The 17,464-nt window shown below is 39.2% G+C and overlaps 2 protein-coding genes across 8 annotated transcripts in view; one reads left to right on the top strand and one right to left on the bottom strand.

The window, feature by feature from the left end:
• The window catches only part of IQCG (IQ motif containing G), a 48,594-nt gene extending 44,692 nt beyond the window's left edge, over window positions 1-3,902 (top strand). Inside the window, exons 9-11 of the mRNA XM_041746160.1 lie at window positions 1,058-1,189; window positions 1,866-1,967; window positions 3,392-3,902. Coding sequence (XP_041602094.1) covers window positions 1,058-1,189; window positions 1,866-1,967; window positions 3,392-3,529 — 372 coding nt within the window. The 3' untranslated portion in view covers window positions 3,530-3,902. The remainder of the gene's footprint in view (window positions 1-1,057; window positions 1,190-1,865; window positions 1,968-3,391) is intronic.
• An 887-nt stretch (window positions 3,903-4,789) lies between these two features.
• Window positions 4,790-17,464, bottom strand: part of LRCH3 (leucine rich repeats and calponin homology domain containing 3) — a 115,740-nt gene continuing 103,065 nt past the window's right edge. For 5 of the 7 annotated variants that reach the window (XM_041746055.1, XM_041746061.1, XM_041746088.1 and 2 more), the window contains 2 exons: window positions 14,384-14,461; window positions 7,912-10,723 (listed from right to left, as the gene is read on the bottom strand). In XM_041746055.1, the coding sequence (XP_041601989.1) occupies window positions 10,523-10,723; window positions 14,384-14,461 (279 nt within the window). In that variant the 3' untranslated portion in view covers window positions 7,912-10,522. Of the gene's footprint in view, window positions 7,743-7,911; window positions 10,724-14,383; window positions 14,462-17,464 lie in introns of those variants that run through there. The other 2 variants (XM_041746070.1, XM_041746098.1) reach the window with 1 other exon arrangement.

The following is a 17,464-nucleotide window of genomic DNA, read 5'->3' as shown; positions in this document are numbered from 1 at the left end:
GAATTTTGATGTCTCTTCTTGATGTCTCATTCTTGAGGTACATGATCTAGGAGTTTGGAAGTCATGCATTATGTTCTTGGAGTGGTAACCTTTGACATTTTAACATGTATTTATACTTTGTTCTTCCTCTAGAAGTCTACAGAGTCAGTATCTACATCTTTTGGCCATCATTAAAGTAGGGCTTTCACTTACCTCTTCTCTTCTCCTATGTCCTATGTTGAAACCATTCGTTATTTATTTCCATTTTATAAATGAGGGTATGGAGGTTTAGAGAACTTAAGTTCACTTAAATTGAGTGCCAGAGTTGGGAGCTGTACCTAGGCATTCTGCCTTTAGAGCCTGTCTGTGCTTTTCCATGAGACTATCCTGTCTAATTTGGGATTTCAGTTCCAGATTATGATTTATTTTTAAAAAGTCTATTATGTAGCTCAACTATACATTTTATTGTTTCTCATACATACTATCTCTTTCATTTTACTTTATTAAAATACACTCTTGAGTAACTCTTAGAAAGACCAGGTATATTCTTTCTTTCTCTCCCATTTGAATGGTAGGTTTAGTTAAATATAGAATCTTAGATTCACATTTATTACTTTTTAGGATTTCAAAGACATTGTTCCCTTCTCAAATGGTATTTACTATTAATAATCAAAGCAATGTCTGATGTCATTCTTTATCCTTCAGAATTTTCTTACCCATTATTCCTTTCAAACTTCCCTAATCCAGACACCTAGAAGGCCCTCTTCCCCGTTTTTAAATTGAGTAATAATATTAAGTATATAAATATTAGGCATATAGTTTGATTAGCATTTGCATATATACTCCTATAATCACTACCCAGATGGAGATGTAGAACACATTTACAGCATCCTAGAAGTCTTCCTCGTACCCCTTCCTGATCAAATCAAGCAGCCCACCCCCTCGAGGTAGCTACGATTCTGACGTTTATCACTATAGAAAAGTTTTGCTTGTTCTCAAGCCTTATGTAAATGATTTCATACAGTACATAAAGTTTTGTGTCTGGTGGAACCCATGTTTTAATGTTCTTTCCAAACAGAAACTTGAGGAGAAACTAGAGTTCTGGATGGAGAAATTTGATAAGGACACAGAAATGAAACAGAATGAACTAAATGCTCTCAAATCTGCTAAGGCCAGCGACTTAGCACACCTTCAAGAGCTTGCAAAGACGGTAAGGAAGCAGTCTGAGGAATGGGTGGTAGCTGAGCTGTAGTAGCTGGGTAATGCTATTCTGGTGGCAAGGAGGAGGTGTGCCTGGAAACCACTGACAGTCTTCCCATGATGATGATGATGATGACATCAATGATGGGGCAGTAATAGCAGCAACCGACACACTTCCATGGTGCTTGTTCTGTCCCAGGCACTTTGCTAGCATTCCACATAAAGAACTTATTTAACCCTGACAACAACCTCTTGAGATAGATGCTATTATTTCTACTTTATGGTCTCTGAAAATAATCTGTAAATTATGATTTTTAAAAAGCTTCTGATTATGGCTTCATCATTGAATAACTAAAACTAAATTTCTCCTTTAAAAGATGGCTATTTGTACATGTACTTTCTATGAGTTAAAAAAAATGTTACTTTCAGGTCATTAATCACACAAGTTAGTAGTTCATTTTTATGCAGTATTTTTATAGCAAATTTGAATGATTGAAACTGCAAATTCTTTATAGCTAACACATATTAATAATATGAATACTTCCAATGTAGGAATCCACTTAGTTTTTTCTTTGGTTTCTATTTGGCATGCTTTGTTCTCAGATTTCCTATTAAAAGTTCAGGGCTGGGTGGGCCACATGTTGCCAAGACAGTCTTCTAACCCAGATCCGTGTCTATCTCTGTAGATACGGGAGTATGAACAGGTCATCATTGAAGACCGGACAGAAAAGGAGAAGACCAGGAAGAAGATAGAACAGGAGGACTTGGAATTAAAGAGCATCATCAAGGTAGAAGGCCAGAGCTGGCATCTTAGGGCACATTTAATTCAACAGCTGGGCTAACAGTTACCAAGGAACAGAGTCCATCTCATGTCCTATGAAGCCCAGGACAGGAGATCTTCAAGGAAGGATGGCCTTCTGCTATTGTTGGAATTAATCTACAGTCCTTGGAGCAGGGAGACAGTTAACATAGCAAGGGCCACGTCTCCAACTCTGAATCTGGGGGAAACGGTGGCTAGCAGGGGAAGCAGGACCTAGAACTTGTGCCCAGAGGCCAGATTTAAGATACTATCTATAATCAAAACAGCTCTTGGAGGAGCTGCTGCTGAGGCTGCTTTTTAAAAATTTATTTTCTTAAGTCAACTCAACCCCCGGTGTGGGGCTTGAGCTCACCACCCCAAAATCAAGGTCACGTGCTCTACCATCTGGGCCAGCTGGGTGCCCCTGGAGGAGCTTCTTAAAGTTCTATTTATAGAAGTTAGCTCAGGCTAGCTGCTAGGTTCTGATAAGAGCTGTTTTCAAAAAAAGGTGAAGAGAAGTAAGCAGTTTAGAAAAAAAAAAAAATCTTTTATCAACTCATGTATATTAGTGAAGTTGAAACTGGTAAGTCAGGTTCTGGGAAGTATTTTCAAGCAGAAATAACATCAGCTGGACCAAAACTGTTGTTTAGAGGATTGCCTTTCTCTCTGAAAGAAGAGCGTCTGCTGAGATCCTAGTGTGCAAACAGTAGTTGGTGAGGTGTATTATGAGGTGAGTTAAGAAAGCGTGAAAGTACATTCAGTACAGATATCCAAACCCAAACATGAGGGATTTATTGAGATTTGTGGTGTTTTCTATTTGGCAGGATTCCTTGATTTAGAGCAAAGATGTAGACTAGCTGAAGACTATTTTTGTTTTCACTAATGGATCTGTGCTCCCAGTTGTTAGAGCTTAGTCTGATTTTAAAGCAGCCCAGACTGTAATGACTAAGATATTTAAGAGAGCTATCGAAATCCTTTTTGAAAGAGTAGTGATCCTTTAATCATTAAAGCCATGAAATGCACAAGGAAACCTATGAAGTCATCTAAATTATCTGCACATTTTTGAGTGCTGGCTTTTGCCTGTGGCCTAGCTTGCACATCCCTTTTGCAGGGTCAGATGTGGGGAACTTGGATGTTCATAAAGAGGGGTAGGGTAGTAGAAGGGAACCAGGTTTCTAAGTGTAAAGATTCCTAATCAGATTCCTTCTTTTTATGTTTACTCCTTGAGAGCTTCACTGTAGAGTCCGTGTGCCACAGGGGAGCATTACTGTAGGGAGAGCATGCTTGGCCACTTCCACATTTCAGACAGACAGCATTCTTCAGACAGAAGTTACTTTATGATAAAACAACTATCTCATGCAGAAGGGATGCAGCTTGTCAGGCATACACATTTTTTATCCCTTTTTCTTCCAGCTCCAGGCCTGGTGGCGTGGCACTATGGTAAGGAGGGAAATTGGTGGTTTCAAAATGCCTAAGAAGGACAAAGATGATGTCAAGGATTCAAAAGGTAAAGGCAAGGACAAGGACAAGCGGAGAGGCAAGAAAAAGTGATGGAGTTCTCTCGTCTTTTCCTGTGGTATTCTGGAGATGGGAAGGAGGACTTGAAGGGAGGGAGGAAGAAACATGTTAGCAGTACAGAGAATTTGTATCTACAGGTTGTTTCTTATTGGACATTCCCAGGTACTGCCTGGTTCTTTCACTTTGCCTGTTGTATTAGTTTTCAAACCCTGATTTAGGAGTGTACCATCGACTTAGGGCTTCTTCAGATTTTGAAAAACTTTTGCTGGGAAGAAGTATTTCTAGGAGCCTTGCAAAGATCCCTCTTGCTTTTTCTCACCAGAAGAAAGTTCATGGGCTTAGTTATTGTGATGCATTAAAACTTCAGTAATTTCTGTAATGTTTTGGATTCTTTTGTCTATAGTGAAAAAAACTCTCAACCAAAAGTAAAGTGTTCATTCGGAATTACAATTATTACAAGATAATTTAATAATATGTCTAGCATAATATGGACATAGTAAAGTTCCAAAGGTTGGTTCCTTCCTGCATTTATTTAAGATTTTATTTGAGAGAGAAAGAAACAGAGAGCATGAGCAGGGGGAGGGACAGAGGCAGGAGAAGCAGGCTCCCCACCGAGCAGGGAGCCCGACATGGGGCTCGATCCCAGGACCTGAGATCATGACCTGAGCAGAAGGCAGATGCTTAACTGACTGAGCCCTCCAGGTGGCCCTCCTCCCGCCTTTTAGATTTATTATCACTTTAATAAGTTTTTGTTGGGGTGGTGGGAGCATGGAATACATATCTTATTATAAATAAGTTGGTTTAGCTCCTTTTCTGGGAAATAGCTAGGAATATAAGTAATAAAACAATAAATAATGAATTAGAATAAACAGAAACATTAGGATGTACAATCACGCATGGTAAAGGTGAGGACACAGGCTGCTAGAAGACTAGCTGGAGAGATTTTTGATCAGTGAGACACCAGGATATGCACCTGCTTTGCTTCCTCAACAATTCTCACCTTGCAGGATATTACAAGTGTGAAGGGCAGAAGGTCTTACATAGTTGGTAATTCCTAAGAGTGTCCAAATATGTCACATGTATTTCACAAATTAAGCCTTATATGTAATTGCAAATACAGGGCAAAGCTGGTATCTATACTTCTTTAAAAGAGTGAAAAACAACAACAACAGCAACAACAACAAAAAGTGATCTGAAGGGCCTGTTCAGAGGACCCAGTTTCTACTGATGTTCCTTTGGGGAACTAAATAAATACCCTTTCACATCTGCCAAGGAAAACATGCTTTAGGTATGAACATTTTCAAATCAGCCTTTATTTCATGCGATTGAAGTGTAGGCTTTTATTTTAATGTCAACGTGTAAGGTGGCATACAGGCAATTTAAAATAACACATGATATTGACATATTTATACTTAGAACTTATGCATTATATTTACAGACATACAAATATAGGACAATGTTTTACAAAATCTTTTACTAATTACATGTTTACAACATTTTCAGAAATAAAATGAAATCTGCTGTAAACCATCTCACTGCAATACGTATATAAAAAGGTTTCTAAATATCCATGTTTTCCTTCATTTCTATAACCATTTTAAGCACTTAGTTGTTAAAAATTCGTCATACTCATCAGCAGTCACACGTCATTGGTCACTGCTGAGCTGTAGCAAGTAAGAGAAATCAGACTCCTTGATTAGCCATGAGGCTGTATTTTAAGAAGCTGTTAGAGAGAGTGACCTACTAATAAGCCCCCTACCCTGTTCTAGCTCCACAAAGGCCCCTCCGCCCACGAGCTGCTTCCAGAGAACCTGCTGACTTACAGACTCCAGGGGCTGTGGTGGGTGGGCACTCAGCCTCCTCCTGGTTCACACTTCACACGGGGCTGGCCACTGCTTCACTAATGGTCAGGTGGAACCACTACAGCATCTTCATCTTACACTGGAGTCTAGCCAGGCTAAATGTTAAGTTTTCTTTCCAGTTAAAAAAAAATGTACAAACCAAACACTGAATACAAAAATTTTCTAGCAAAAGCATCACGAGATGTTTTTGCATCTTGACTTAGAAAATAAATTCAATATATTTGATATTTTTGTTACCAACCAAAACTGTACACAGATTTTTTTCTAGTAATTCAAATAGAAATTTGAATTAGTTTGATAAAAATACATTAATAAAGTTTCACATAATATGTAAGATGTGAAATAAGTGGAAATTTCCATTTATTCCTATGGGATCATTAGTTGCAAATGTTCCAAATGTTGCACTGTCCACATTTTCTGGAAATTATTCTTTGTGTAATAGGTACAAAAAGTCCTGTTGTTTGCTGAGTTTCACTTCAAATGGCTTCTATTATTTGGAAATTGTACTGAGGTTCAATGTTGACTAGAAGGAGAAAGATCTATTGTTTAGAAATGCACATAGCTGAATTTTTTTAAATTTTTTTTTCTGAATTTTAATAAACAAGTTGCTGGATTGGTGGGTCTGTTTAGAACTGTAAATATAATGGGGTCTGGCTCAAAGCACTTGAAAGACATTTTACTTTTGTTCTGTAAAGTCAGTGAAGGTTAGTAGGCTCTGAGGCCAGGTGTTTTATGTTCTTTAATTTTAAACTTGGACAAAGTGACAATGTCCTGCTGAACTTATCTCCCTGTGAGAACAGGGAGAAAACACTACTTTGACCAGATAGTCAACATTATCTTACCGAGTTACTTTTAGATGTTGCATCTACATGATAGAAAACATTTTGCTGAAATGCACGCATTGGTAAAGAAAATCTAGAACAGTTCACAGCCTGAAAAACCCCAGGTAACTGGTATCTTCACGTACTCTATTTACTTGGTTTATCAAGACTGTGAATACCAAAAGATATGCTGACAACTCAAAGGGGTTCAAAATATAGGGTAAGAAAGACCTTGGTAGCTTAAACTTGAACAAAGGCTCCTGGCTTTGGGTTCCAGGAGTCCCTGGGCCTTCTTACTCAGCCCATGATTGAGTGAGGAAGGCACTAGTGGTGGTCAGATGAGCTAGATACAGAGACATCATGCTGTTTTCTAAGATGCCACAAGTGCCTTCAGTTAGCCATGGAAACTGGCAATTACTTGAAAGAAATTAAGAAACCTGGCTTTGCTTTTTATTACTTTTGCCCTGTTTTCCTAATCTTCCATTAGTCAGGGAACTGGAAGTGTATCTGTTGTGAGTGGAAGGTACTCACAGATCCAGGTACCTGGGAGCAGCATGGGGGCAGCGGAGCAGGGCTCAATGCAAATAATGCAGAGTAGTGCATTTACCATCCTAAGGATTTGGAAGCTCTGTGTAGAGTGCTTGTTTATAATGGTTAGATAATAGCAGGCTGTCACATATGAGAACCAAGCTTTAGGTGGTGGCAGACAGAAGTTGGGGGAGGCCTAGGACGCTGGCCTTAAATACAACTTACCTCTCTCATTGCTTTACTATGCAGAAATCTAGGCCTTCTATGTTGTATTTGTTTTGCTTTGGACAGATAACCCCAAGTAATCATAATATAGCTTTTGATTTTAAATGTGGCTGACAAACATAGTGGGGTCATTACACCCCATGTCATACAAAAATACCCAGCTTGGGAAAGTGATCTCACTCTGTCGAAAATGCAGATACCCAGGCCTCACTCTAGACCTACTGAATGAGAATCTACACTTTAAGAAATGCTCATTAGAAGAGATTCTAACGAACAACCAGCTTTGGTAACCTGTGGATTCCAGAAACAGGAAACAGGTAAAGACAATAGCATGTCTGTGCTTTCCAGAAAGCTAAATATCCTTCTGAGAAGCTTTCTTTCTGGTATGGGAGGCAAGCTGACTCTCTAAGAAAGCACAGCCTGTTTAGGCTTCAGTGTTGGGTTCTCAGTAATGACAGAATTAAGTTTCATTTGCGAAAACCAACCATGTCTTCCTAAAACAATTCATTGGAAACAGATATAACCTCCCCTAAAATGGAGAAATGAAGCAAAATATTCCTGTTAGGAATCATGGAAACAGTCCCTTTTAAGAACACGTAAGAGCTTTGTGTAAGCAGATGGCTGGCAGCAGCAATCACGTTGTCCTGCTCCGGGATGGCCGGGCCAGCGCCCAGGTGCTGGGGGTCCTTATGCAGCAGACAAGTGGTGCTGCTGCTTGGGTGGGGCAAGCTCCAGGAGAGCCTGCACCGTCACTGCGACCTGGCTCAAACCTTTCTCTTCTAAAATGTGCAGAGGCAAACATAATTGCTCCTGAAATGGGACAACGTAACATAAAAACAAACAAAAGAGAAAACAGGATCAACATCAACGAACTGAAAAGAAAAAATAAGCATCTCTTTTCTCCCTCATAACAGTCAACCGAGATAGGACAGGTCAGCACCTGGGGAACTGACCTCTGTTAATAGGAGTTACACAGAGATGGCATTGGACACTGTCACTTTATTAAAACCAAACACATATACAGGTCTTTTTGAAAACTGGAATATGGACAAGTTACAGACACTTAATACATACAACAGAGGATAACAGAATACGAGAGAGCAAAAGCAACATCCCCAATAAATAAAGAGTGATGCAGATCAGTAAAAGGAGGCAGGGAAAACAGAAAAGCGGTTCCAAGTTACCAGACGGCTCAGGCCTGACAGGTCTAACAGTGGAGGAGAGTGTGCTCTGGAAATTACATACCAGAGGAATGCAAGATGGGTTCATGCCATAAGTCAGACTGCACGAGGGAGTGAGGCCCACCAGCTGCATTCTACTCCTGATTTTGAAAATCAGAGTTCTCGTCCCAGACAGGGAACACAGGAAGAAACAAGTATTTCATAACCTGGTACTTAATGGATTAAATTATGCTGGAGAACGGTGATACAAGTTTATTCAGGGACATCTTAATTACCGTATATTTGAAGGGTGTTTATAGGTTTGCTTAAGGAAGTTAAAATACTTCTTAAAATAATACTACTTCTTAAAATAATACTACTTCTTAAAATAATACTAACTTAAAATAATCGTGTTTGCCTCATTCATGTTTGGTTAATCCTATCTTGAAAGAGAAAAAGGCAGTGTTTAAGAACAGCACCGATCACTGGTTTTTCTTTTAAGACTAAATATTTGGAAAAATAGACGCTGCTCACAAAGGACAGACAGTAGAATTCTGATTTCACTAAAAGGGAGACTATACATGTTTATTAAAGAAGATAACTAGACTTTTCATTGGCACTTTATTATTAGGAAATTTTACAAAATTAGTTGCAATAAAAAATATGACATTTATTTTGAACAGTTATTGGTACTTGTGCTTCTTATTCAAAATTTTAATACTTATCTTGATAAAACAAGGTAATTGCAACCTTTTGACTATAAAACTAGCAACTTTGTGTAAATACTTTGAGTGCCACTGTCAGTACAGATTAATTATTCTAAAATGAAGCTGCAGGGTGTTTTGCTCTTGAGAGAGGCATATTTTCTCTGAAGCCAGTTCCCTCATCTCTTCTCCATCGTGCCCTGTGCTGCGTGTGATTGGACACCCCTTGCCCCCACTGAGGCTTATGCCTTCCAGATGCACATTTACCTTCCAGGAGGCTTCAAGGGAATGCCGTGTGCTCTGAAGAGAATGTACAACTACTCCTCCCCAAACCACACACAAGACCACATGTTTTTTTATTTCCTAAGGGGACAAAACCACAAAACTGTACGATCTTTGATGCAAGACCTCTTAAAATCAAAACAAAGCAAACCTCCCAAAGTCTGGAAGGTAGTGCTACTGTATAAAACTGGCTTTCAACACAGTGTTCACTGTTGTTCACTGTTTCAGCACTACCAGTAAATAGTTTTTTTAAGGTGTTAAATAATTGTCCCATTTGATACGGAAGAAAACCAAAGCAATCAGACCCTCAGGCTGACTTCTACAATAGGGTGTTATGTTCTCTGCAATTCCCCTTCATATTTGAGTTCAGTAGATTCCAGAATGTTCAGAAACCGTATTTATGAGAACTAGAATCTGAATGCAAACATAAAATAATTTCAAGCATCAAGGCTAGCAACTTAACTATTAAACGTTCTGACAATACTCACTGCCTTGGGTAAAGAACAGAGACTGCTGCCTGTTACTTTACCTGCTGCTACTGTCCAGATATAACCTACTTAACAGCCTAATTCAATGCCAGCTCACCTACTAAGATGGTTCAAGTATATTGGAAATTACATACATTTCAATTTTAAAGTCTAAACAGGATTCTAGAGGTGAAGCTCAGCTATGATAAGAACAAGCAGAGGAGAGCTGGACAGGTGCCTACTCCTGAACAGTCAGCTCCAGATAATGTGCTTGTTGTGGACTAATTTACATGTACACACTGGGCTCAGAATAGCAATCTAAGGAACCTAACTGATCTTTGGACTGAACATTCGAATCAAATAAAAATTATTAAGATTACATGGCCCGAGCTTCCAGATGTGCAGACAGTAAATGCTGAGGTGGCCCTGTGCCTACCAATACAGGGAGATTTCAGGATTTTAGGGCTCAGCTCGAAACAGAGATTTAAGTGACCAGGTGCCTCCCCAACCGGAAAGGGTACAACTATTTCCCTTAAGAGCACCTGTTGAAGAGGTTGGAAAAATGGCCGCATGGGAATTTTATTATGTCATTTAGAAATAAAAATCTAAAAAAAAAAAAAAAAAGAAAAAAAAAGAAATAAAAATCTAAGTCATATTCTAAGAACAGGTTCAGGATTGTATCAAGACACCTCAGCACTTATGATAAGAGAAACAAGGCCACAGGCCAGGAGAATGGACAAATGACCAGGAAAAAAAATGCTGGTCTTTTACTCTTTGTTAGCAATCATCAATGTCCACTAATGGGATGAGCTGGACATGAGAACAGGATTTATCTTCCTTACTGGTTAGCTCTTTGACGGCCACAAAACCAAACAAAACCAAACAAAACAAAACCAAAAACCCTTTGTAACAAGAAACAAACCTCCTTTACCAAGCACAGGAATGGTGTGGAAAATCCTTGGAGTACGATCTTTCAACTAGAGGGAGAAGACCCAGTAATACAGCAGACAGAGAGTTAACATTAAAGTACAATAAAATGCCACAAAACCCAAAAGCTGGAGAGACAGAGAGACAAAACTGGATTCTTCTGAATGTGCCCCAAGAGAAAGTAGTGTTTCAACAGTTCTCTTAACGCTGAGGTTTAGCTGAAGGATGTCAGAAGGGGAACAAAGATTGTCCTGTCCAAAGTGTGAGCAGGAAAGGAAAACAGAAAAACAAAGTTAGTGGATCAAAAATACAGATTTGAGTATAGAATTCAACATGATCATCTCAATCATACTTAGAGAAACACATCCTACTAACATTTTTTACTATGATGAATGAAAATACTGAAAAACAAAACTACAAAGACTCCTCTACATGCTGAGCTTGATTTTACTACTAGAATAAAATGGTCTTGTTGGTGACCAGTACAAACACTCAGGATACAGTAAACAAAACTGGGTGCTGGCTCAGGGTTGTGGGAGGTCTCAAAGTGGTGAGCTCAGTGCCAGCCAACCTTTTTCCTGGCTCATTCTTCTCTATTAACAACAACAACAAAAAAGAATGGGACAGTGGGCAGGACCCCCCAAACCTGAGGGTGGGCTGATGAGAGGGAAGTGTTTGGAGAAAGCCAAGTTAATCAGGGAGGGTTACAGAATGAGGAGAGCCTAATAATCAAGGAGACTTACTGCCTGAAGGCCAGGTATATTGACTGATTTGATGTTCCTTTCAAAATCATGTCGAGCCCATCTGCACCAAGTCCAGGTTACTAATATGTACAAAACGAATCTAGAGTCGTAAGGGGCCTTAGAGATCACCCAGACCCTCTGGCCCACAGAAGAAACTGAGTAAGTAAATGAAAACACAATTGGACTGGAGAACAGGAAAATATTCTTCAACACATAACATGCAATAACTCCAGGACATAAGATGCTAGACTCAGTAGACATTTTTATCACCCATTATAGTTTTCTGAATGTAACATACTTGATAAAAGCATAATAATAAACAGAATACCCATATGCTCAGCCTTATCAGAGGTTTTCAAGAGTTCTCTTATTTTTTAGTGATTCATTCAGAACTTTTAAACACTTCAAAAGTTATACTGAGAAGGGAAATTGTTCACCTTTATAGTCTTTGGACATAAAATCTGACAAATACTTAAAATTCAAGATTTATGTTACACATTTTCAAAAGTGACCATTATTATATCCCTGATTTTCTTTAAAAATCAAAAAGAAGTGGGAGTGTTTAGGTAAAGGTCAGAATGCCCAGAAGTAGGGGAGAACAAAGGAAGAGGAGGAGGTACAGGTTTTTCTTTTTTTAAAGATTTTAATTTATTTATTCATGAGAGAGACACACACACAGAGGCAGAGACACAGGCAGAGAGAGAAGTAGGCTCCATGCAGGGAGCCCAACGTGGGTCTCGATCCTGGGACTCCAGGATCACGCCCTGGGCCAAAGGCAGATGCTAAACCACTGAGCCACCCAGGGATCCCCAAGGTACAGGTTTCTGCTTTCCTCTAGAGGCAGAGGGACATGAAAAGGCTACCTGGACCTATGAATTTATGTATTTATTCATTTTCCATCACTTTGTTCTAAGCTTATAAATAACTTTTTTTTTCTTTTTCTTTCTTTCCTTTTTTTTTTTTTTTTAAGCAGAAGTAGCAGTGTAACAGGAACCTGTCTAAAAGTGGTTGGGGTGGTGATGATGGTGGTAGAGACTCGGGTGGAAGGCAGAGGGGGAGAGAAGACGTGGCCTTCAGAGATTGTCCACTTCCTCTTTCAGATGGGGGAGACTGAGAAGGAGGAAGGATGTGCTAAGAACCCCAGTCTAACCACCCTAGAAAAATACCCAGTCTTTTAAATTTGTATTTTTATCTGTTTCCTGCCTTCAAATAGCACAGCTCTGATCAGAACAGGGACAGGCTGGCCCACAATAAATCCTGTTAACCATTGCTTGGCAAATGCTGAATTATATGTACATTTTAAGGCAGAATGTGTTTTGCTGACTGTTGGCAGGTACATTTTGAAAGACTTTCAGTATATGGACTTTAAATCTGAGACAGATGATGGTTCTCTAAAGCCTGGGGCACATGTATAATGACTGTAAAGCTGGTAAACAGGGAATGCCTGGATGGCTCAGTGGTTGGGCTCTGCTTTTGGCTCAGGGCGTGATCCTGGAGTTCAGATTGAGTCCTGCATCGGGCTCCCTGTAGGGAGACTGCTTCTCCCTCTGCCTGTGTCTCTGCCTCTCTCTCTGTGTCTCTCATGAATAAATAAAATCTTAAAAAACAAAAAAAAAAGTTGGTAAACAGTATTTTTAACAGGTTTGACACTGGCCAAGTCTGCTCACGTGTCTTGCTGTATGGGGATGTTTCAGCACTCCTCTCTAGGTATGGCAGTGCCTCTTTGTACTCTCATCTTTCCTCTGGTTCCCATGCCCTGTACTAACCCATGCTACATTCCTTTGTTTCAAGACATGGTGTCAGGCATTGGGGCGGGTCCTGGCATGCTTGTGTAATGTGATGATCAGGTGGGAAGCACGACTCACTGTGAGTGTGTACATATGAATATCAGAACCACTTATTAGAATGCAGAAAATGCATGCTATTTGCTTAGAAACCTTACTATGGCCCTCTTACTCCATTTAAAAATGGGCTGTTCTAAAAGAAATGGTGAGCCTTTAGAAAACAGTATGATATAAAAATGAAAAATCGGCTTTGAATTTGTCCAACTTCGTTCAGGGCAAGTCCTAAGATTTTAGATACTTGCATTTCTGTCATGAAAGCTGTTAGGACAAGGGCTTAAGTTCAAGAGCAACATGGGTTGAGCCCAGGGGCAAATCCTTGGGTTCTGACAGGAAGGTGATAGAAAATTAAGAAGGTGATGCGAAAGAGTCATGTTTTTCTTCTTGGAGGTTGGATACTACATATGATGGCAGGAACCATAAGGGTTATGGCTAATGAAAAAAAAAGTATCAAATAGCACTAAGTTGTCATTTCTTTAAGTGTATCTGCATCACATGTCATTTAATATAGTATTTTTTAAGAGTACCATGTTTAGTTGGTTTAACCTAATTGTTTTTAAAAGGGTAACAATAAAAAGTGTATCAAGTTCATGTCTCTTAATCATCTACAGTTTAATTATTTGTACTATTAGAGAGCAAGAAAGCTGTAACTGAGGAACCTGGAGACAATAAATGTCAACAGCACCTAGAAATGCCCTCTTGTGGGGTAAATTCCAAAGTATTAGAGCTGAGTGAAATCTGACCGAAGTCTGGGGTTTCGTGAACAGCACCGTCCCAGTGTCTGTCAGTGTGGATGGCACACCATGGTTATGCAGTCGATGTTACAGTACTGGAACCTGTACACAGTAGCACAGGCAGTTACTATTATAGATCTGTGCTGTTTTTGCAACATTTTTCTAAGTCTAAAATTATTTTAAAATAAACATTTTAAAAAAGAAAGTAAATCTTAAAAAACCTGAAACCAATGGAAGCATTCTCAGTCTGAGATGCACGTATTTTGAAGCACAGACTCTTGTGTATGAAGATGTATACAAGTCAAATGGCAAGTAGCAATGTTTTAGAAAATGTAAAAAATAACTATTTTTGATTACTTAGTATTATAATATATATTTAAATTTGTATGTGTCTCATTTCTTTGTTTTGTCCTTGGAAGTAATTAAGGAAAACTGCCCAGAAGTATACTGACTCTAGTAACACAGAATGTTAGTAATTACCAACTTTGTTTAGGCCAAGTCCTGTAAGATTTTGATACTTGCATTTCTGAAAAATTTTAGAAAAATAATACCCAAGTCTATTTAGGCAACATAAGAAATGAGAAATTTATTACCTGAGGTACACCAATTTTTCTGCAAGCTTCTAGGAAATTCTCCACATTCCGCCTGCATTTTGCCATTGTTAATTTAGGCTGTAAAGGAAGGAAAATGTGGTGTTACTACCAAAGTTTAAAAATACCCTTGCCAACGGCTTTGTAAATTCAATAATCTAGGCCACAGGATCAGCAAACTTTTTCTTAAAGAGTCAGATAATAAAATGTTAGTCTTTAGGGCCATGCATGATCCGCTAAGAGCTTGAAAGCAACCACAGACAATATGTAAGCAAATAGGTACTCCAGTAAAAACTTCATTTACAATAATACGTGCTGGCCTTGGGCCATAGTTTGCCACTCCCTACTTTATTTATTTTATTTTTATTTTTTTGCTACTCCCTACTTTAGACATTTTACTTTGATTTTTGTAAAGCAAGTACAAAATACAGAGAAATTTTGGGGAAACAGCTGTTTTTTTTTTTTTCATCCACTCTTTAACAGAAAATTTTTAAATTTATTTTGAGAGATAGAGAGAGAGAGAGAGAGTGCATGAGGGAGGGGGAGGAGCAGAGGGAGAGGCAGAAGCAGACTCCCCACTGAGCAGGGAGCCAGATGTGGAGCTCGATCCCAGAACCCTAGAATAATGACCTGAATTGAAGGCAGACACTTAACCGACTGAGTCACCCAGGTGCCCCCCCTACCTTTTTTTTAAATCCATTTAAAACAATATACACTGAAGACAATTTATAGTAATAGAAATTACTCACAACTTTGTCATTCAAATATAATCACAGTCAACACTTTAGTTCATTTCCCTGCAGTCTTTATTAAAAAAGGTAACAAAAAAATAAAAATTTTAAAGGCAAATAATTTTTTTTTAAAGATTTTATTTATTTGACAGAGTGAGCAGGAGAGCACAGGCAGGGGCAGCGGCAGGCAGAGGGAGAGGGAGAAGCAGACTCCCCTGAGCAGGGAGCCCAATGTAGGGCTTCATCCCAGGCAGGGGATCATGACCTGAGCTGAGGGTACAGATGCTTAACTGACTGAGCCACCCAACTTTTGCTCATAAATATACTACAGAAACATCATGTCTCTACTCAGTGGTAATACTGAAATGTTTTTAAACATTCAAATTTTAAAAGATTGGATTAAAGAAGCTGTGTTCCAAAGGGTGCGAATTTCCTGTAGGAAATTTTCCTAACTTCTAATTAGTAACCTTGTTTTTCTAAAAAGGTCTCTCACTAATAACAATTGTGTCATGTGACCTAAAGTCCTGAAAACCTTTTTCTTTTTAAAATATTTTATTTATTTCTTCATGAGAGATACAGGCAGAGGGAGAAGCAGGCTCCATGCAGGGAGTCTGATGCAGGACTCGATCCAGGGACTCAACCACTGAGCCACCCAGGTGCCCCTAGAGAAAGTTTTTCACCTAGTAGGTTATGTATGGGTTATAACGTAAGGAAGAAATATTAATTCAATTTCCCAGAATGATAAACAAATTCAAATGTTCAAAGTCATTGGCTGGTTTCTTTTTTTTTTTTTTAAGATTTTATTTATTCATGAGAGAGATTGAGAGAGAGAGAGAGAGAGAGAAAAGCAGAGACACAGGCAGAGGGAGAAGCAGGCTCCATGCAGGGAGCCTGACGTGGGACTCAATCCTGGGACTCCAGGATCATGCCCTGGGCCGAAGGCAGGTGCCAAACCGCCGAGCCACCCAGGGATCCCCAGTTGGCTGGCTTCTAATATGTTTAAGTATCAAGCATGGAATCCAAATGTCTGCATGAACTCTGCCTTAGAGTTTTTACACAGGTAAGCAGATTAAAGTAAAGCCTGTATCACCTCTAGAAAACAAAGGTTTCACTTGTGAATACTTGAGTTTTCTTCAAAGACGGAATATGATACTCTATCATGAGAAAAGGAAATAAGATAAATATATAATAGAGTTTGAGGTACTATAGTCTTGGCCTGAGAAAGGTAGCATGGGCTAGGATTGGCTTTATTATAAAAAATGAAAAGGTGGGATGAAAGGAAAATAGTTTAAAATTTTTTTCTTTTTTTTTTAAAGATTTATTCATGAGACACACACACACACACACACAGAGGCAGAGACAGGCAGAGAGAGCAGCAGGCTCCACACAGGGAGCACGACGTGGGACTCGATCCCAGGTCTCCAGGATCATGCCCTGGGCCAAAGGCAGGCGCTCAACTGCTGAGCCACCTAGGGATCCCCTAAGAAAATTTTTTAAAGGGATGCCCAGGTGGCTCAATCAGTTAAGTATCTGACTCTTGATTTCAGCCCAGGTCATGATCTTCAAACCCTGCATGGGACTTCATGCTCAGGGGCCAGTCTGCTTGAGATTCTCTCTCCCTTTTCCCTTCCCCCTACTTTCAGGTGGGCTCTCTCTCAAAAATAAATAAATCTCTCTCTGTGTCTCTAATAAATAAAATCTAAAAAAAAAAAAATTAAATGAAAAAAAAAAAAAAAAAAAAGGGCAGCCCTGGTGGCTTAGTGGTTTGGTGCCGCCTTCAGCCCAGGGCGTGATCCTGGAGACCCGGGATTGAGTCCCACGTCGGGCTCCCTGCATGGAGCCTGCTTCTCCCTCTGCCTGTGTCTCTCTCTCTGTGTGTCTCTAATAAATAAAATATAAACAATTTTTTTAAAAGAATATTTTATTTATTTATTCATGAGAGACACACAGAGAGAGAGAGAGGCAGAAACACAGGCAGTGGGAGAAGCAGGCTCCATGAAGGAAGCCTGATGTGGGACTCGATCCTGGGTCTCCAGGATCATGCCCTAGGCTGATGGCAGCGCTAAATCGCTGAGCCACCCAGGCTGCCCTAAAATTTTTTTTTTAAATAAATAAAACTTAAAAAAAAAAAATAAATAAAACTTAATAAAAAAGTTTAACTGAAAATAAAATTTTAAAAATTATTTTTAATATTTTACTTTTAAGTAACCTCTACACCCTATGTGAGTCTTGAACTCAGAACAGTGAGATCCAGAGTTGCATGCTCCACTGACTGAGCCAGCCAGGCATCCCAATAATAATTTTTAAATTTCTAATCGAAAAACTTTCAAAAAGGTCCAGAAGGATGAGAAGA

This window comes from Vulpes lagopus, chromosome 1, assembly GCF_018345385.1.
Source record: "Vulpes lagopus strain Blue_001 chromosome 1, ASM1834538v1, whole genome shotgun sequence".
Lineage (NCBI taxonomy): Eukaryota > Metazoa > Chordata > Mammalia > Carnivora > Canidae > Vulpes > Vulpes lagopus.
This window is presented reverse-complemented; position numbering and strand designations above follow the sequence as displayed.